Genomic DNA, 21238 nt, shown 5'->3' with positions numbered 1-21238 from the left:
AACAACAACAACAAATCTCTTTTTTAGTACATTTTCCTAATGATACATATATTTAACCTACATTTATAGCTGGACCCAGCAAGACATATATACATACACATTTACCCCCAACAAATTTTCTTTAAAAGATCATTACCACGTAGTTTGCCATTTGTTTCTTTCCTGATTTTTTTTTCTCTTTTCTATTACTGTAAAAATATAGATAACATACCAATGCCAATTCAACATTTTTGTCACATGTACAATTCAGTCACATCATAATATGCAACTTTCATATGCAACCATCACCAGTATCCATTGTCGAATTTTCTATCACAATAAACAGAAGAACCCAATGAATCCTGAACATTAATTTCCCCTTTCCCCCTATCTCCTGGCCACCCAGGGTGGTGGGGTGCAGTAGGGTCAGTTCCAAAATCCTGTACAAGGTTTCCAAGGCTGTAAATCTTTACTGGAACAGATAGCCTCATCTTTCTCCTGCAGAACAGCTGCTAGTTTCAAACTGTTGACCTTGAGGTTAGCAGCCCAATTTGTAACCACTACGCTACCAGAGCTCCTTGGTTACCCAGGGTAACCACTATTAAAAACTTTGATATCTATAGATTTTATCCTAGGTACTTTATTTATGTGAGATCACATAACATTTGACATTTGTTTTCTTTTGGGACTAACTTATTTCATTCAACATAATGTTTTCAAGGTTCATCCATGTTGCAGCATCACATTTTATTTGTTAAAAGATGTGGGGAGGTGGTTTAATCATTCAACAGTAAGGGACTAAAGAGGATTGTTTTAAAGACTCAGTAAGAAACCTGTCATTTCTGAATGCAATTTGTTCAGAAATCAACCATTCTACCCTCTCGAAAACTGTGCATACTACAACAAAACAAAGAGGTCAGCAAAATAGCCCAAAATGCTTTGTAGGGAGACTTGTTTATTTAAAAAATCAATTAAGCTACATTTAACATTTGTTTAATAGAATGGAAAATTAACATGCTTTCATTATTGAAAACATGTTTTAAACCATATGCTTTACAGTTGTATAAATTGAGTCCAAGGAAACTCACTACCAAACTAAACCTGTAACTGCAGACATGAGACAAAGGTTCCTCTTGCCTAGGATTCTGAGAAGCATAAATAGCTGAAAGAGTAGACCTACTAGAGAAGTTCTATGCTGCCAAAAGAATATCTTATTAGTAAACATATTCAGTACATCTGACTAAAAACCCCTTTTAAAGTAATCTATAATTTAAAGTCAAGGGAATTATATTTAAATGGGAAAACAATTAGGTAGTACAGTTCATAATTTTACCTCTATATGCATCACATAGACATCCTGGGTGGTTGCAACACACTTGGCTGCTGACCAATATGTTGGATGCTGGAGTCCACCCAGAGACACCTTGAAGAAAAATCTGGGTACCTACTTATGAAAAATCAGCCACTGAAAAAGTATAGAGCACAGCTTTACTCTGACATACATGGGATCACTGTCAGAGACAACTAGTTATTATTTTAATGTGCCACATATCATGTGGCAAAAAATAAATTTCTGTCCTGAGCAGAAAAACTGTCAATCTTGACAAAATATAATCTATTTTTTAAAAGACTTTTGGGTGTATCAAACAAATCTATATTTTACTCGATGATTCTACACAAAGGGCTAAGGTTTTTCTGTAGGCTTATAACTGGTTTTCCTTAGAATCAAATTTTTATCTCAAAAGTTACATTATCTTTCTTCAATTAACAAACCATTCTCTACATACCTGTTGCAGACTGGGAGTTGACATCTGCATCATGAAGAAGTAGTAATTTCACAATATCTAAATAGCCCCCACTGGAAGCTGCCATTAGGGGAGTTATGTCTCCTTTATTCCCTCGATCTTCAACATTAGCATGCATAGCAAGCAATACCTTGGAAACACACATACATTAGGGATAAATTGTTACTCGTATTATTAATATTTCTAAAGAATACTGAATGTAGGAAGATAATCTTTTAGAATCAATGTGCGGACAAATCAAAAGGAATCATTGGGAAAGTATGCCAGCGTTCACTGCTCAAAATGCCAGGTTAAATGCTATATTTTATAATACCATAACATAAGTAGATAATCACATTCATTATCCTATTTTAACTACTCTTATAAAAAATGTGTTATGCTTGAGATAGTTTTGCAAGACAGCAGCACTATACTACCGAGAGATAAAATAACTGCTGAAAACATGACTATTTCCCATTACTCCTCTAACTGAAAAAAATGAAAAGAATTGTAAAAGCTCAGATCCTATGAAAATAAACTACTCTCCATTACAGTTTATGTATTACAGTTAACGTATCATTTCTAAAGACAAGTTTAAAACATGATTACTATTTTTATGTGTTCTGTATTCATTAGAATTAGCCATGAGTAAGTCTCAAATGGCAAAAAAAAACAAAAAAAATGGAGCATACCCAGCTGCATGTACAGACAACAAAATTAATTGTTCATCTGTTTCTATTTTGCCTACTGTCATAAAGGAAACAGGAGAAAGGACCTGGCCTCTTATTATAATTTTTTTTTAAGTGACAAAAATATATATCAAAACCCTTCTGCAGTTAAGCAGTAAAAATTATTTCTACTTACTTGTGCTAATTCGTAATACCCTGCAGAACAAGCTAAGCACAGCAGACTCTCTCCTTCTTCTGTATGTTCATTTACACTTCTGCCTTCATCTAGCAATTTGCGAACAGCATTCACATCCCCATCTGAACAAGCTTCTGCCAAACTGCGACTGCAAACAAAACCATTTGTCAATTAACTGACACAGAAAGATGTAGAGTACTATGATAATAAATTGCATTTTATACAAAGAGTTAATCCATACATAAGTAAATGCTAATATACTAAGCATCTTGTTTGCAACTCCCTAATTATTCATGTATATCAACAAGTCATACATGGAAATAAGTGAACATGAAAAAACTGTCATCATCATCTTTCAAAATGTTCTAATATACTGATATGTTAAAGTTTAAATATAAATTTTTTAAGCATAAGAGTCAGAGTGGTTTGGGTTTTTGTTTTGCTTTGGTCTTTCAGATGCACAAGATTTTAAACTCTATTAGTGTCTCCTTAACAAACTTTTATCATAGAACTTGATTAAAAATTAACATTGGACTTAAAATTTTATCCTGGTATGGCGCTGCAGGATCAGCACCACAAGTTCACAGTTCAAGGCTACCAGCTGCTCTTTGGAAGCCCTATATAGGGTCGCTGTGAGTAGGAACCAATTTGACAGCACTTAACAACACAATGGAGTCCTGGTGTGGCGCTGTGGGCTAATGTCTCAGACTGCTAAGTCGTTTGAACTGCAAGGTCAGTGGTTCAAGCTCACCAGCTGCTCCTTGGAAACCCTATACAGGGTCGTTATGGGTCAGAATTGACTCAATGGCACTTAACAATACAACAACAATACTGAAGGTGAAAATCTAAGTGAACAATTTTACTGCAGAGTGATTAAGAAATAGGTGATTCTCAAATTTTAAATGTACACAAATCACCTGAGTTTCTTGATAAAATGCAGATTCTGAGTCAGTAGGTCTGAAATGGGACTGATTCTCTATTTCTAACAAGCTCTCAAGTATATGAGATTATTGCATTAGCAATCCAGTTCATTTATGACTATGCAAGCAGTCAGGTTAAGAGTTTATTACTATAACCCGGAGAATAAGTCAACTTCCTTCAAAATACAAACTAAATTTTTTTTAAGTTTGGATTTCTCACAGTCTTTAGTATACTATATTCTTCAAGAATGCTAAATAAATATGAGTTGAATGCAAGAATAAAATATACTATCTATAGATATCTACTTCAGTATCAATGGGCTCAAGCGTGGCAACAATAGTGAGGTGGCCCAGGATCAGGCAGTGCTTCCTTCTGTTGAACATAGGGTCGCTATGAGTCAGTACTGATGGCACCTAACAATAACAAGATATCTACTTAATATGATGGAGTCCTGGTGTAGCACTACAGGATAATGTGCTGGACCAAAAAGTTGGTTTGAATCGCAATGTCAGCAGTTCAAGCTCACCAGCCCCTCTGCATGGTCAGAGGTTCAAGCTCACCAGCTGCTCGTTGGAAACCCTATACAGGGTCGTTATGGGTCAGACCTATACAGGGTCGCTATGAATTGGAACCAGTCCGACAGCACTTAACAACAACAACAACCACTTAACATGATAGATACATTTATGTATATATTTAAATATTATATATCCATTTATGTAGGTAACATTGTAAGATACTCCAAAAGATATATTTGAATAAACTCAGCTACTTCCCAAAAATTTACTCAGTAAAATGTCTAACACCCAGCAACAGTAATTAAACACATACGTGTCTACTTGTCCTGCATTGTGGCTGTTTTCTGCTCTCATTCGTGTCAGTGCAGCAGCAGCTTCATCCAGTGCACAGCTTACTGAAGATGTCAGTCTCCGAAGTACCTCAGGATCCGCAAATGCTTTACCATCAGCTGTTGACAATTTGCCAATTCCTTCAGTGTGTGTCAATCAATCAGGAAAAAGCATACAAGTGCAAAATGTAATTACATTTCTAAACATTTTATCTACTGCAAAGAAATAGCATATTTTTCATATATAAATACTGATCATTTCAATGCTGCCACTAATGTCAAAAGACTCATAGCATAATCAATCACCCCAGTCTTTCATCTTTATAATATGCATAACATTCATTTCCCCCCTGCCTAATTCCAAATGTGATTAAATATGATGCTCATTGTATCAAAGTGGAGTCCTGGTGTGGTGCTGTGGGTTAATGTGCTGGACTGTGAAGTTGGTTTGAACTGCAAGGTCAGTGGTTCAAGCTCACCAGCCACTCCTTGGAAACCCTACACAGGGTCATTATGGGTCGGAACCAACTCAATGGCACTTAACAACAACAATTATATCAAATGAATGAGATTTCTTTCAAAGTCCACAGTCATGCCGTAAGATCTCCAGTATAGATCATATTTGTCTGTACTCTATACAGTAGTAATAAAGGGGGATAATCTATAATATTTTAACAAGCAATCTAGTAGTTTTCTCCTTTTGTCAAATATCTACTTAAAACCATCTTCTCTAGGAACTGAGAGCTGGCAGCCAGGAGGCAGACTTGCAGAATGTGCCCTTTGGTGGTGTAAATTATAATATATGCCTGAGTGTTTAAAAAAGAGCTAAGTAAAATAGAGAGAAATGCTGTTATCTGATGGTACATGGAGGGGATTACAATCATTGTAATGAAACAAGGTGTATGATTTGTTGAATGTAAAAAGATGATCTGCCCTGTAAACTTTCACTCAATTCACAACAAAAACTTAAATAAATAAAAACATCTTCTGTAGCACCATTTTAAATTAAAATAAGTTAATTTTTATATTTAGTATTTACTACATGCTTATAACGGGAGAAAGATGAGGCTTTCTACTCCCGTAAGGATTTACACCCTCGGAAACCCTGTACAGGGTCGCTATGGGTCAGAACCGACTCGACGGCACTTAACAACAACAACAACAACATGCTTATAAAATGCTAGACATTAGGGGGGAAAAAAAAGGTATACTTCCTATCCTTAAGGAGCTTAAAGTCCAAAATTGTGGAATAAAATGCAATATGAAAAAAAAAAGACCGGGTTTACAGGTTGGATAGAGACTGATGGAACCCCCAAGACCTTTCAGGTCTGGAAATTAACTCATACTCATGGCCCAATTTTCAGCCAAGCAATAGACAGATCTATAAGGAGCTCTGGTAGCATAGTGGTTACGAATCGGGCTGTGAACCTCAGGGTCAGCAGTTTGAAACTACCAACTGTTCCACGGGAGAAAGATGAGGCTTTCTGCTCCCGTAAAGATTTACAGCCTCAGAAACCCTTACAGGGTTTAACAACAACATAAGAGGAGGAATAATACTAGGGGATAATACGCTTTAGAATAATCAACCATTTGAGATCAAAAGGGCAGCATTTACCTAAGGACAAAGTTCAGAAAGGGTAGAAAGAAAAGAGGAATGGGAACAGGAAACCTAGGGAGGAAGCGGAATAAGTGATGTTACATTGTGGTGATTACAATCAATGAAATATGACAAAATGTGTATGAACTGTTTAATGGAAAGCTGATCTGTAAACCTTCACCCAATCACAATAAAAAGTTGTTTAAAATATATTCTCATTAAAATTTTTAGTTTTAATAAATCAGTGGATCAGTATGACCGAAAATTTAGTTGATAAAACCTTTTTAATGCTGAAAAGTGAGAGACAATAATAAATTAAACTTTGCAGAATAACAAAGAACAAAGGAAGATAAGACTTGCTTATTAAAATATCAAATGTGTGAGTATAATGATGCTATGCAATTCACAGAGCCCTGATGTGGCACTGAAGGATAAACAGTGAACTGGTAACTACAAGGTCAGCAGTCCAAATATACCAGTCATTCTCAGAAACCCTATACTGGGTCACTAGAGTTGGACCCAACTCAATGGCACTTAACAACAAAGCAAATCACAGTGTGGTATTTGTTAAAACAAACAAACAAAAAAAAGGACCATGAATAATTTGTGAATTGAATTTATAATAAAGGTGGCATTTCAAATCAGTAAGGGCAGAAGGACTAATTCAATAAACATTGTTCAGAAATTGGCTATCCATTTAAGAAGAAACAAAGTAATACTCCTAATTCACATCATTCAAAAAATAATACTAGAAAGCTATAAGAGCTAAATGCAAAAAATAAAACCATTTTTTAAAAAAATTGATTATATAGTATTTTTTTAATACTAATGTGGCACTAGACTGCAAGGTCAAACCTACCAGCCATTCCTTGAAAATCCTTTACAGGGTCACTATGAGTCGGATCTGACTCAACAGCATATATGAACAACAACAACAATGCAGGGAAGACTTCTAAGCATAACACAAATCTCTAAAAACCAAGAAGTAAAAGACTGATACATTTTATAGTAAAATTTTTAGTTTCAGTAAAACCTTCATTCCAATTAAAGCCATCATAAATAAAATTAATACAAAATGAAAACATGGGAAATTATCCCTGAAACACCAGCCAATAGATTTCTAGCATTAAAAAAATTTTGTATAAAGCGCTACCAATCTAAACATGAATGCAAACTATAATATTAAAGTTTCATTTATGAGCATGACCAAAAAAAATTCAGATTGAAGCTTGAGGCGCTCTTAGGAACTAGTGCAAAATTTTAGGGACCAATGACAACACCAACAACCTCACTGCCAGCAAGTCAATTCCCACTCATAGAGAGCCTATGGGGCAGAGGATAACTAACCCTTTGAGGTTCTGAGTCTACAAACCTTTTCGGAAGCACACTGTCTCATCTTTCTCCCTTGGAACATAAAGATTTACAGCCTTGGAAACACTATAGAGCAATACAACTCTTTCCTACAGGGTTGCAATGAGTCGTAATCCACTTGATGGCAGTGGGTCTTTTTTCATAAGGTCGGTAAGAGTCAGAATTGACTGCAACCTTGGTAGCTCAGTAGATCATATGTTGGGCTGCTAACAGAAAAGTCAATGGTTTGAATCTAGAAGACCTACTGTGGGAGAAAGATGAGGTACTCTGCTTCCGTGAAAATTTATAGCTTTGGAAACTCTAATAGGGAGGTTCTACTCTGTCCTATAGAGTCACTATGATTTGCAATTAGTCAGAAGGCAGTGAGTTTATTTATTTATTTTTTTGGTTTACCTCAAGAAAAGCCTCCAGTTATTTTTAATAGATTTAAAAGCTGAACTTGTACAAGTGAAAGTAAATGTGATGAAGAATTTATTGTGAGTAGGTATTGGTTCAATCTTTCAAAATGAGAACTAATTTTACATAACATTTAAGGACAAGTTATCAGTACTGGGGACTTACTGTAAGTGTAAAGTTCACAGCAAAGGGGAAAAAAAATTAGAAGGTGACCTGGTATTCTCATTTCAGGAGCCTTATGCTGCAAAACTCTGAATTATTACTGGGAAACTTATAAGAAGTATCTTTTTAATACTGTAATTAAAGTACTCAACAGACTTAGTAAAATTTTCTATGATTTTAAAACTTATTTTAAATTATCTGTATTTTAACATGCAAGTTTTGAGGCACAGTTTAAGAAAATAAGCTATAAATTCTTCTAGTTTAAATTCTTATGTGTATAATATGTATTCACATATATTTATACATAGATAAAGGCAGTGTCAAACAACGTGAACATATGGCAAATGCCATATATAAAAATAAGAAAAAGTTAACTTCTTTCTTAAAATTATTTTAGGAGTTGTGAATGGCTTTCATTACAGTATAATGAAAATAATAAGCAGGCTATACAGTAAAAAATAGTAAATGCATTTCTGCTATTTCAGAACAAGAAGTTAAGTTGGTACATGCTTTAGCAAAATTTTCATCTGTTTTTATATTTAAATAAGTAAAAAACCTGAGTCCCTGGTGGTGCAAACAATTAACACACTTGGCGTCTAACAAAAAAGTTGGCTGTTTGAGTTCACCCAGAGGTACATCAAGACGGCCTGGTGCTATTCTTCTGGAAAATCAGTCATTAAAAACCCTACGCAAAAAAAAAAAACCTATGCAACAATTGTACTCTGACACATATGGGATCACTATGAGTCAGAACTGACTTTGATGGCAACTGTTTTGTTTTCTTTTAAAGGAAAAAAATAGCAACTTACAAATAAGTTGTTGCTGTTGTAAAGTGCCATCAAGTCGGTTCCAACTCAGAGCGACCCTGTATAGTATTTCCGATGAATGTTGGGTGGGTTTGTACTCTTAAGCTACACATAAATTAAAGTGAATAAGTAAGTAATCACATGGAGAGTTTGCTAAGTCACTTAAAATATTCAAAATTTGATGAACTAAATTTATCCCTCATATTATTTTATGTTTTCCTTGATAACTAGATGAAAATCTAATATCTCAACAATAACAAAGAGGTTGAGCCAAAAAAATCACTCACTGAAAATGTTTAAAAAAGAATCTTTTTAATATGAAATATTAAAAATATGAAAATGTTTAAAAAAGAATCTTTTTAATATGAAATAAATATGTGGATATTTAGGAAATAAAAATTATAATAAATTGTACCAAGATTTCAAGTTTTGTATAGTATTTGGGTGGTGGTGGTGGTTATGTGCCGTGGAGTCGGTTCTGACTCATAGTGACCCAGTACAGGTTTTCTGAGGCTGTAAACCTTTACAGGAGCAGAACACCTCATCTTTCTCCTGCGGAACAGCTGGTAGTTTCGAACTGCTGACCTTGCAGTTCGCAGCCCAATTCGTAACCACTACGCTACTAGAGCTCTTTTGTACACCTGTATAATCTTGTTGAGAGTTCTAGACTTCTAAAGAAATGAATAAGAGAAAACAAAAAATAAAGTACCTGCTGCTTCTAGCAATGCTTCTAGCCGTGCCTGTGTCTCTGGATCCACAGTGCGTAAGTCTGCTCCTTCTGCAGTACTGGATAAGAATATCTCTGATGTTGTTTTAAGCACTGGGTTATCCAGATCTTCTTGGTCCAAAATAAATGATTCAACCTGTTTATGAATTAGAGATGCAATATCCATGAAGCTGAGATCAGTATGGTTAGAATAATTTCAATTTAAGGTGATATCTCTTCTGATTTAGAATTTAAATTTAACCAAATAAGCTAGCAAAGAAACATGGGGCATTGGGAAGGGACTCTGAGAGAGCAGCTCAATTATCTGCATATCTTCAGACACGACTAAACTATAACTAGACACTAGGCTAAAATATCCTATGACTAGCACACAGCCTGAAAAACAATGTATTTTTTTAAGTGAAATAAATACATGAACACATTTCCTAGAAACATGTGTAAAACCTGGTAATAAAAATACTTTGCAGTATAAATAGGCTATTAAGGCATAGTTTGTTCTTTCCTCTAAACAATTTATTAAATTCTGACCCATGAATAAAAGAAAGTTGATTTAATTCACTGTCAAATATCTAGAGCCTAATAAAAACGAAAGCTCCATAAGGTTAGGAACTATGCCTGTTAGTTCACTGCTCTACCTTGCTTTAAGAAGACCTAGTACATAATAGGCTTTTAACAAAAACTTGTTGAAATCCAATGAATGTATAAGCAAAAGCAACTGAAGAACATAAATACGCTATCCTCCAATTACAAATCAAGTTAACTTAAAATGAATTTTCAATTCTTAACAAATAAAATATGTACAACTTTCCTAGGAAGCAATTTAGAAATGTGTATCACAATATTTTAAAAAGCTCACACTCTTTGTCCCATTAATTCCATTTTAAGAAATCTATCCTTTAAAAATTTATCTAAACACTGAGGGGATTGAAATCAATGTCACAAAATAAAATCTGTATACATTGTTGAATAGAAAATGATTTTTTTCTGTAAATTTTTACCAAGACTACAATAAAAAGTTTTAAAATTACATGCTGGTAGTTTTGAACTGCTGACCGTGAGATTAGCAGCCCAACTTGTAACCACTATGCTACCAGAGATCCTTTTATAATATGTGTATGTAAATATGAAAATATGTAGTACCCATATATATATATCCATGTGTACATACTAATAGAGCTAAGTATGTCTATAATATGTAAATATGTATAGCCTAGGAAGTTAACATCTTTGTAGATAAATAAGAAAACAGGAATGGAAAGTTTAAGTACTTCTCCAAGGTCAAACAGCTAATAAATGGCAAAGTCAGGTTTCAAACCCAGGCCATATACCTACAGAATCCATGCTCTTAACCACTAGGTTATACTACCTTGTATATTTATAAACAAAGGGGTCAAAGCACCTGGGATACATGATTTAACATATTGGCTAGTTAGTCATCAGTTTTCACAGTGGATACCAAATAAAGATATCCTTAGAAAGACAGTAAAATTAAGATGATTTTGGATCTATTTTATTATTTATTGATAGATTACAACTTTTCATTACAGATCATTAACCTCAGAACTAATAACATTCAGCCATACACTATGTTGCAGTTGTTTCTTTAATACGAATTTATAGAAAAAGATGCCATGCTAGATCCAAGCCAATAGATAAATGTAGATTAACAACTGTTAAATTACCTTGAAAGGTAACTACTTGTACATCAAAGAGCTTGTTACAAGCCCAAGATATTACTTAGGTATTTGCAGATAAACATCCCTGCCATTTGGGAGGAGAGATGAAACTATCACTCCAGTGGGAAAATTCTGTAACTTTTTATTAAAGTGGTATTTAGGTATGTTTATAATTTAGAGAATGCACTGGTCTGCTGCGGTATTACACATATTTTGGACACAACTACATGTTGACTATTATATGTAACATTTTCAAAGTCTGAGTTAAAGATTTCCAATTGTTTACCATTCATGTCCCATATATCCTGAAGACCTGTTATATACAAAGCATCATGAAAATATTTAAAATGCAGTAAAAAAACAAGACAAAGATCCCAACAACTATTTTAAAAGGTCCCAAAGACACCAAGGTCAACTGGCACAACATAGTCCACAAAGACAATGTTCTACATCCTACTTGGGTGAGTAGTGACTGGGGTCTTAAAAGCTTGTGAGCACGAAAGGAATGTGGGACCCTATCCAGAGAAGCAGTGGCACCAGAGATGGTGGCAGAGATGAGGACATGGAAAGACAGAGCAGCTGAGGACTCTAGACTCATGGAAAGACAAAGGCTGTGTGCTAGTGGCCAGGAGGCAGGCTTGCAGAATGTGTCCTTTAGTTGCTTAAATGATTATATATTCCTGAGTGTTTTTATGTACATTGCAAAAAAAAACAAAACAGAGGGAATAGAAGGAAATACTGTTGAATGATGACGCACAGAGGCAATTGTAACATTGCAATGAAATGATGAGTGTATAACCGATGTTCTCTCATGTAAACTATCACTCAATTCACAATAAAAACCTTTAAAAAAAAAAAAAAAAAGCTTGTGAGCAGCCAAGGTGCAACTATTGGTCCCTCTCCCTATCTAGAGGAAAGAAGAGTAATGAAAATCAAAAACACATGGAAACAATTATTCCAATGGCTAACAGACTATGTGACCATCAGTCTCAACAACCCTAAAACCAGAAGAATAAAACCAGAAGAACAAACCACACAAATTTCAGTCTCCACAACCCTGACACCAGATAAACTATACAGTGTCCAGCTAACATTACCAACTGCTCTGAAAAGGATAGCATAGAAGATTTTGGATAGAGTGGGGGGGGGGGAGGAAATGTTTAACCACCTGAGACCAAAAGGGCAGCATCTACCCAATGACAAAGATCAGAAGGGCTTGAAGAGAAGGCAGAGGAATGGAAACAGAAAGCAGCAGGAGGAAGTGGGATAACTGATGTAACATTGAGGGAATTGCAATCAATGAGATGAAATAAAATCTATATGGACTATTGAATGTAAAACTGATCATCTGCTCTGTAAACCTTCACCCAGTTCACATTGCTCACATTGTTAAGTGCCGTCCAATCGGTTCCGACTCATAGCAACTCTGAATATGGTTTTCGAGGTGTGGCTGGTAAGCTTGAACCACCAACCTTGCTGTTCAAACTTACCTTGCAGTCCAGCATATTAACCCACAGCACTACACTAGGACTCTAGTTCACTCTAAGAAGTTAAAAAAATTAAAAGTCCCCAAAGAGAAATAAATGATACAACTATGGTGGTGCAAGGTTAGCCAAAAGGTTTAATAAAAAGGGTTTGAACCTCCTAGTGGCCCCACAGGAAGAGAAAACCTAGTGAACTGCTCCCATAAAGATTAACCAGCCCAAACCAAACCCACTGCCATCAAGTCAATTCTGATTCATAGCAACTCTATGTAGGGTTTCTGAGACTATAAAATCTTTACAGGAGTAAACAACCTCATGTTTTTCCTGCAGAGCAGCTGGTGGGTTTGAACCATCAACCTTGTGATTATCAGATTAATACCTATCACAGCTTAGGAAACTATGGGACAGTTCTTCTCTATCCTACAGGGTCACTGTGAGTCAGAGTTTATTTGTGGGCACACAACAACAATATATGCATTCAGGAGGAAGACAGTGCTTTCAGCACAAGCTGAAAACTTTCTACACGAAGTAGCATTTGAGTTAGACTTTGAAGGCTACACAAAAATTCAAGACAGTCTGTCTGACATGGGGGTGGAGGTGAGCAAAAGAGGAAGGAAATGACATAAAAAATGAGTTTAGAGATTGCCTTAGTTATTCACTGTTGTTGTTAAGTGCTGTTGAGTTAGTTCCAACTCATAGCAACCCTGTATAGGGTTTCTGAGACTGTAAATCTTTGCAGGAGCAGAATGCTTCATGTTTTTTCTCTGGAGTTCAAACCACCAACCTTGTGGTTCACAGTCCAGTGTTATTCTACTGTCACTATAACAGAAATACTAAAAGTGGATAGCTTTGACAAACAAATTTATTTTCTCAGTTTAGGAGGCTAAAAGTCTCAATTTAGGGTGCCAACTTCTGAGTTTCTGCTTATGGCAGTCTTCATGTGGCGTCTCTCTTACCTCATCTCTGATCTAAAATCTTATAAGGCATTTCGACTGAATTGCACCCCCTCTCCCATCGTATATCAACTTGGCTAGCCATGATACTCAGTATTATGTAATTATCCTTTCATTTGTGATCTGATGTAATATGCTCTGTGTTATAAATCCTAACCTCTATGATTCTAATAAGTCAGGATTAGTGATGTGTCATAGAGTTGGTTCCAACTCTGTATCCCTATATAGAGTTTCCAAAGTTGTAAATCTCTATGAGAGCAGAAAGCCTCATCTTTCTCTCAAGGAACAACAGGTAGATTTAAATTGCTGACCTTGCAGTTAGTAGTCCAACATGTAGTAGCTATTATATTAATGAGGCAGGATGCAATCTGTAGTATTCAGTATATTTTGACCCAATCTCTTCTCTATTGAAATGTAAAAGAGATTAAACAGGTAAGCAAAGATCACAGGGGGCTACTACTACTAAGAAAGAAGAGTCAAGGGTAGAGTGCATGCTTTGGAGTCAGGGTCCCTGTGGTAGGAACTTCCTAGAATCAAGAGACCTAGAGAAAGAAAACCATCCCCTAGAATTGGTGCCCTGAAATTGGACTCCTAAACTGAGAGAAAATTTTGTTTGTTAAAGCCATTCATTTTGATAATTTCTGTTATGTTGTTGTTGTTATGTGCCATCGAGTCGGTTCCGACCCATAGCGACCCTGTACAGGGTTTCCGAGGGTGTAAATCTTTACGGGAGTAGAAAGCCTCATCTTTCTCCCGCGGTGCAGCTGGTAGTTTCGAACCGCTGACCTTAAGGTTCGCAGCCCGATTCGTAACCACTACGCTAACTAAAACAACACCCTACACTAATCCTGGCTCATTAATACAACAATGATATTATAGCCAATTGCTATTATAACCACAGGCATGGAGTTGGACTGATTCACAGCCAACCTGTATAGGGTTTCCAAGGAGCAACTAACTGGTGAGCTTGAATCACCGACCTTTTGATTCAAACCGACGATGCAATCCAGTGCATTAACCGCAGCACCACATTAGCACTCTAACCACAGGCAAAGAGGTTATGATTTACAACACACATTTCTGAGGGATGCAATTCAATCCCTAACAGAGATACATTAGGAAAGTGATGAGTGGCCTGCTCTCAAAAAAACATAAGGATCTATATATCCCCACCCCACCCCAAAAAATAAAAACAGAGGGAATAGAAGAAAATACTGTTGAATGATGATATACGGAGGAGATTATAATCATTGCAATGAAACAATGACTGTAAAACTGATGTTCACCATGTAAACTAATCACTCAATCCACACAAAAAGTAAAAAAAAAAAAAGCCATAAGGATCCTCATCTGTTTCCAGTAGGAATGTAAAAGTATACAGTCATTGTGGAAAACAATTTGGTGGTTCTTCAAAAAATTAAACAGAATTACCACTGAACCCAGCAATTCCACTCCTCAGTATACACCCAAGAGAACTAAAAACATGTTAATATAAAAACTTGTACACAAATGTTCATAACAGCAAACAGCAGAAATAATCCACATGTGCATCAACTGACCAATGGATAAACAAAATGTGCTCTTTCCACACAATGGAATATTGCTGTTGTATGCTATCGAGTCAGTGCCGATTCATAGCGACCCTTCGTAGGATTTTCTGAGGCTGTAAATCTTTACAAGAGCAGAAAGCCTCATCTTTCTATTATGGAACAGTTGGTGGATTTCAACTGTTGACATTGTGCTTAGCCCACCGCATAACCCCCTATGCACTAGCACTCCTAATGGAATATTAGTCTGCCATAAAGAAGAATTGCTATTGCTGTTAAATGCTGTTGAGTTGGTTCCGACTCACAGCAACCCTGTAAACAGTTTCTGAAGAGTGGTTGGTAGGTTTGAACAACTGACCTTGCCATTCAAACCAACATTGCGGTCCTGTGCTTTTCCTACAGCGCCACACCAGAACTGATGAATGTAATAACATGGATGAATCATGAAAGCATTATTTGTGAAAGAAGCCAAAGACACAAGGTCATTCATTATATGATTCCAGACATTATATGAAATGTCCAGACTAGGCAAATCCATAGAAGGTAAATTAGTCAGGGAAGGTGGGAAGAAAGAAGGCGAGAATGGGAGGAACTGATAGCAGATATGAGGTTTCTTTTCTGATTGATGAAAATATACTGGCATTAGAGGTGATGGCTACCCACAACCTACTGACTATATTAAAAACCACTGAATTGTATACTTTTAAAATGGTGTATTTTATAGTGTGTGGATTCCATCTCAATTAAAAGTCAATACAAACAAAAAGAACAGATGGTATCTACAGTACAACTATGACTTCAGGCTAGAAAGAACATCTGTGGGCAGATTTAAATGAGACCCTTTAAAAGGTGGCAGACAATTCATTGGGATCCTGGTGTAGCACTGTAGGTATAATGATGGAGTGCTAGTCACAAAGTCGGTGGTTCAAACCCACTAGACACTCCTCAAAATCTATACAGGGTTGCTATGAGTCAGAACCACCTTGAAAGCTCTTAACAACAACAGGTTGCTCATTACCTACCTGGCTAACAGTATTAGGGAGAAAGAGAACCAAGGTCCTCCTAGTGTCAGTAATAATAACATCACATATATAAGAGCACACATTCTTAAATGTTTGGGAAGAATCGATTTCCAAAGGAAAACAAAAGGTAGAGATGTGTCCCTATCTTCAGAGAGCTTAAGCATTGTTATATCCCAATTTTGAAAAAATGTAACACGTAAGACAGTTTGCTGAGTTTATTTCTTCTGTGTCTTAAAGTGAAATCAAGTTTTAATTGGGCACCAAGACATATGGAAAGAATATTGCACCACAGGTCAAGAGTATTGGGTTCAAGTGACAGTTCTACTAAGTACTACATGTGACTTTAGACACACTACTCAACTTTTCTGACATTCAGTTTCATTCTCAATGAGCAAAGACAATACCTGCCCCTCCTCCTCTTTATAGTCCTATTGCAATGATGAAATGAGGTAATGAAGGTAAAAGCAATTTGAAAATAAAACACTATATAAACGTAATTTTTAGAATGAGATCCTGTATAACTACAATTCTTTTGTCCTGTGCTTTATACCAAACTAAAAGAATCATACTCATAAACAAAACAATCATACTTATTAAGAAGCTAAATGAAAGTATTTTTATGAACATTCACTTGAATTTTCTAGTGGTTTTAGGTATTTTATATTTAAGAGCTGACTCACAAGATCAAATTTCTAATAGCCACACTTGTGGAAAAGAATCTTAAATTCCCAGAATGAGAGTTGTAACTATGCAGAACTATACACATTAAGTTAAATACATTTGTGTCAATTAGATGTGCTAAAAAGCACTCAATATTTCTTTTGTCTCATTCTCTCTTAATTTTAAAAGTAAGTCTACTTCAATATGCAATGAATAAAAAAAAACCTATCTAGTTATACCTATTACTTTGGGAATTTGGGGAGGGTTACATCTGACAATAATCAACTATCATAACTGATAAACCTGTTGAGATGAGACATATACTCCTGCAATTCAGACTGTAATAGCATTATCTCAAAATGTATCTGGCCAGCCAAAATGGAAAACATTTTTGGCTACATAGAGATATTAATACAGCCAATTCTGTTAATTTAACATAAAAGACTTTGTGATCAACAAACATAATGGATAAGCCCAAAATAGGTGCTGTAGGATAAGCACCATACTGAAAAGTCTGTTTCAATTGCAGGGTCAGTGGTTTAAACTCACTAGACGCTCCTAGGAAACCCCATTTGGGGTCAATATGAGTTCAAACTGACTTTATGGCACTTAACAACAACAATGAATTATTCTTCATCATGCAAATTAACATAAGATTTCATATTTTCTCAAATATAACCGAAGGATCATGGCAATTTTCTTACTGTCTAGATGATACAGTTGCATAAGGCATCTTTTATCTAGTAGCTACATTTAGCAGCAAACATAAACCTACAGTGGTACTGTTTTCCAACAGCAATAAAGTTTATTTCAGTCCTAAATATTGAAGAACCCTGTATCTACCTCTGACTAAGTCACAAAAAGAGATAGGGATAAAAGAGGAAGAGAAAAAATGGTCCATCAAAAAAATACTTGTTTTGGCTTGATGGCGGATTAGGGAGAAGCGCAATGCAGACTTCTGACAGTAGTAACACAGAATACGGGACGAAGCAGGTTCAGGGAACAGTCCCAGAACTCTGAACTACATATAGAGGAATATTTAGAAGGATTGAAGGCTTACTGCTAGTGGGATTTGTAGCAGAAGCAAGAGAGGTGGCATTTTGTGATCTGAGGCTGCTAGCAGGTGCTACAGCAGCCATCTTGGGCATGGAAGAGCAGGAGCAGCATCAAAGAAATGCTCACGCCGCAGAGGTCTGACCAATCATTGGAGATGAAGGTGTGAACATTTTTTCCTGTTCATTGGTCTCTGTCACCTCCACTCTTGGTGACTAGAGGGTGTGCCTGAGCAAGAGGATGCCTCCCTGCCCCTGCTTCCGTTGGGTACTACTATGTATGCACACAGATCTGCTCAGCAAAGACCACAGCACACAGAATCTAAGAAGGGGGAGGATGCAACAGGAATTGCTTAAAATGGAAAAGTCTCCTAGGATGGCTCCAGCCAGCTGATCAAGGAGCAGTAAAGTCATACTCACATCTTGCTACATTTTGTTTGTTTGTTTGTTTGCAACTATAGACTATAGTACCCACTCTGGGTTTTTTCCCTGTTGTGGTTTTATTTATTGTTTTTCTGGTTCCCCTTTTATCTTGGGGGGGGGGGGGGCTCTTTCTCTCCCTATGTTACCCAAGAAGAGATAGCAATTGTGGCCATACAGCCAAGCTACAATCACACCCTATAAAATCCCACCATCCAGGCAAGAGCCAATACCAGCTACTATACACCTCAGATATACTATACAGATAGTTAGCCAACACCTGCTACAGTTACTCTGAGTTGAGTAATGAATGAAAAGGGAAGCCCATCTCCTGATCACATCTACCTGGAGGCAATCAGAAAGCTTAATAATGCATCAACATACCTTTATCTAATTATTGAAGATTCCCAAGACACAGTTGAAGATGTCAGCACATGTTCAGAAACAAGATAGAATAACTGAAACAAATGAGATACACGTAGACCTAGACTTCCCAATGGAAGGAGGGCAGGTTTTGGAATTTCCCATTGGAAATTCAGGAGAATGATATTGAGGAGCATTCAATGCTCCACAGAAAGGATGAGAAAAATAAAGAAGAAGTTAGGAAAATGCTACAGGAACAATCAGATAAGATAGAAATAACATTGGAAACAGTTTAAAACCTGCAAAAAGAGGTCCAAATGATTAATAATAAATATGAGAAATGGACATTACACTGAAAGAGCAAAGGAGTATAGAATTGGAGAGATGGAACCCAGAACCAGCAAGTTGGAAGACAAATCTCTCAATCCTACTAAGATAGAAGAGCAAGCAGAAAAAAAAACAATTAGAAAATCTGAAGAAAGTCTAAGATTCATGTCGGATAACACGAAGAGGAATAACAAGAATTATCAGAATTCCAGAACAGGAAGAATCATGGAAGAACACAGAGGAGACAGTTGGAAGAGCTTCTGAAAGAAAATTTCCCTAACATCCTGAAAAATGAAAAGATAAGCATTTAAGAAGCTGAACAAACCTAGGAAGGATAGACCCCCAAAAGAAAATCACCAAGACATAACATAATCAAGCTCTCCAAAATCAAAGATAAGGAGAGAACCCTGAAAGGAGGTAGGGAAAGGGGAAGTGTTACTTATAAAGGTATTGTTGTTTAGTGCCGTCAAGTCGGTTCCAACCCATAGCGACCCTGTACAGGGTTTCCGAGGGTGTAAATCCTTATGGGAGTAGAAAGTCTCATCTTTCTCCCGCGGAGCGGCTGGTAGTTTCAAACTGCTGACTTCCAGGTTCGCAGCCCGATTATAAAGGTAAGCAAATAAAATTAAGCTCTGATCTTTCTGCAGAAACCATGCAGACAAGAAGGCAATGGGGAGACATATACAAAACCCTGAAAGAAAAACCTACCAATCAAGAATTGTCTATCCAGCAATGCTGTCAGTCAAATATGACAGTATAATAAAAATATTCCAGGACAAACAGAAGCTAAGGTTGTCCAAGTCAACCCAGTGCTTCAAAACATCCTAAAGGGAGTTCTTTGGACTGAGAACCAACAAGAACAGACAACAGCCAGAGATTGACATGTGGCAACACCACCCAGAACTCAATCCACAAATGGAAGAGTCCAGAACAGATCAAAACTACAAAAACGAATTCAGAGGATGATAGACTGGGAGATCAGTCTATCATCAAAACAATTATAATGTGAAAGAAGGTAAAAATATAAGAATAGACATCCAGGTGATGAAGAGGTCAGGTAGATTGCAGGGTAAAACAGACTGTTTTAAATGGAGGAAAAAGTTAATAGAATATACAATAACCTCAAAGAAAATTAATACTTCACAACATAACAAGAAAATGAAAATCCAAGAAGAACATGGAAATGTTAAAAATATGAAGCTGAAGAAAAGATACCCATACTAAAAGAAAGAAAAAAAAATCTTTGTTGGCTACTAGGGGTGGAAGGGAGGGGACAGTAGAACACACGTTAGGGGATAGACACATCATAGTTCAGGTTTGGGGAGGGCAATATACAGAAGGGGGATGTGGATGGAAGAACAAGGGTAGATAGGGCAGCACTTAGGCAGGTTTGCATGGGCTAAATAGGTTAGAGGTTAATAGTGATGTATGATCAACCTTAGAACAGGGCTTTGTGATACATGGATCGAGGCATAGTCTGAATGGGTAACAGAGGGGAAATATTATTAAGATGCCTGACTGTCTTATGAATGTTAGTTTTCCTTGCCTACTATTGTAAAATAGACATTTGAGTGGGATAGAAGGCAATGTCGGGAAACAGGATTACAGAAAACTTGTAAGCCCGTCTTTAGTCTATAACTGATTGGAATACCTAAAAGGGGTTCTAGAACTTGCCCAGTGAAACAGGCCTTGTGTGGAGCCTTTGCAGAGTATAGGACCTTAGGTGGAATCTTGAGCTCCATCCAGAACCTTCTGAGGTGGGACATTCCCACTAGAAAGGAAAAGCAGAGCAGCCTGAAACTGCTAGAGTGACAGAAGATACATCTTCAAAGAAAGATCATCAGAAAAAAAAAAACAAAAATGGCAGTATGACTGGTTACTTCAAGAATAAGCAAGCTGTTCAACAGGAAGCCATCAAGGCAAGCAATCAAGTTCCTTCAGGACAAACTCCCTTCTAAGACTGAAACTCAAAGGGAACACATGAGGAGGCATGTAAGCTTGCTGATGACCACAGTAGTCTACTGGTGAGTGGAAGAGGGGGAAAGGCAGCAATGAAGAAATGGTCTGAGTTCAACCACAGTCCATAGACTTCCACTGACCTGGAGATGAGAGAGAGAAGAGAAAGGGCTGGTTGGTCCAAAGTGTGGTGAGACCTGGGGACACCTGAGTCCATGGACAAGGACATAGCCACAAAGGGCTAGAGCTGAGAATGAAGCATTCAGCTGATATGAAGTGAGGGGAGATGCACAAGAACACCCAAACTTGCAGACAGGTTATTTG

The 21238-nt window shown here is 36.7% G+C and overlaps 1 protein-coding gene across 4 annotated transcripts in view; it reads right to left on the bottom strand.

Annotated features, from left to right (window-relative positions):
• ANKHD1 (ankyrin repeat and KH domain containing 1) overlaps positions 1 to 21238 on the bottom strand; it is a 155643-nt gene that overhangs the window by 97798 nt on the left and 36607 nt on the right. For 3 of the 4 annotated variants that reach the window (XM_006866150.1, XM_006866151.1, XM_006866153.1), the window contains exons 2-5: positions 9437 to 9590; positions 4380 to 4536; positions 2628 to 2775; positions 1767 to 1914 (exon numbers count right to left, since the gene is read on the bottom strand). In XM_006866150.1, the coding sequence (XP_006866212.1) occupies positions 1767 to 1914; positions 2628 to 2775; positions 4380 to 4536; positions 9437 to 9590 (607 nt within the window). The remainder of the gene's footprint in view (positions 1 to 1766; positions 1915 to 2627; positions 2776 to 4379; positions 4537 to 9436; positions 9591 to 21238) is intronic. The other variant, XM_006866152.1, reaches the window with a different exon arrangement.

This window comes from Chrysochloris asiatica, unplaced genomic scaffold (genome assembly GCF_000296735.1).
Source record: "Chrysochloris asiatica unplaced genomic scaffold, ChrAsi1.0 scaffold00087, whole genome shotgun sequence".
NCBI lineage: Eukaryota > Metazoa > Chordata > Mammalia > Afrosoricida > Chrysochloridae > Chrysochloris > Chrysochloris asiatica.
The sequence above is the reverse complement of the archived record's forward strand: the minus strand, read 5'-3'. Positions and strand labels throughout refer to the sequence as shown.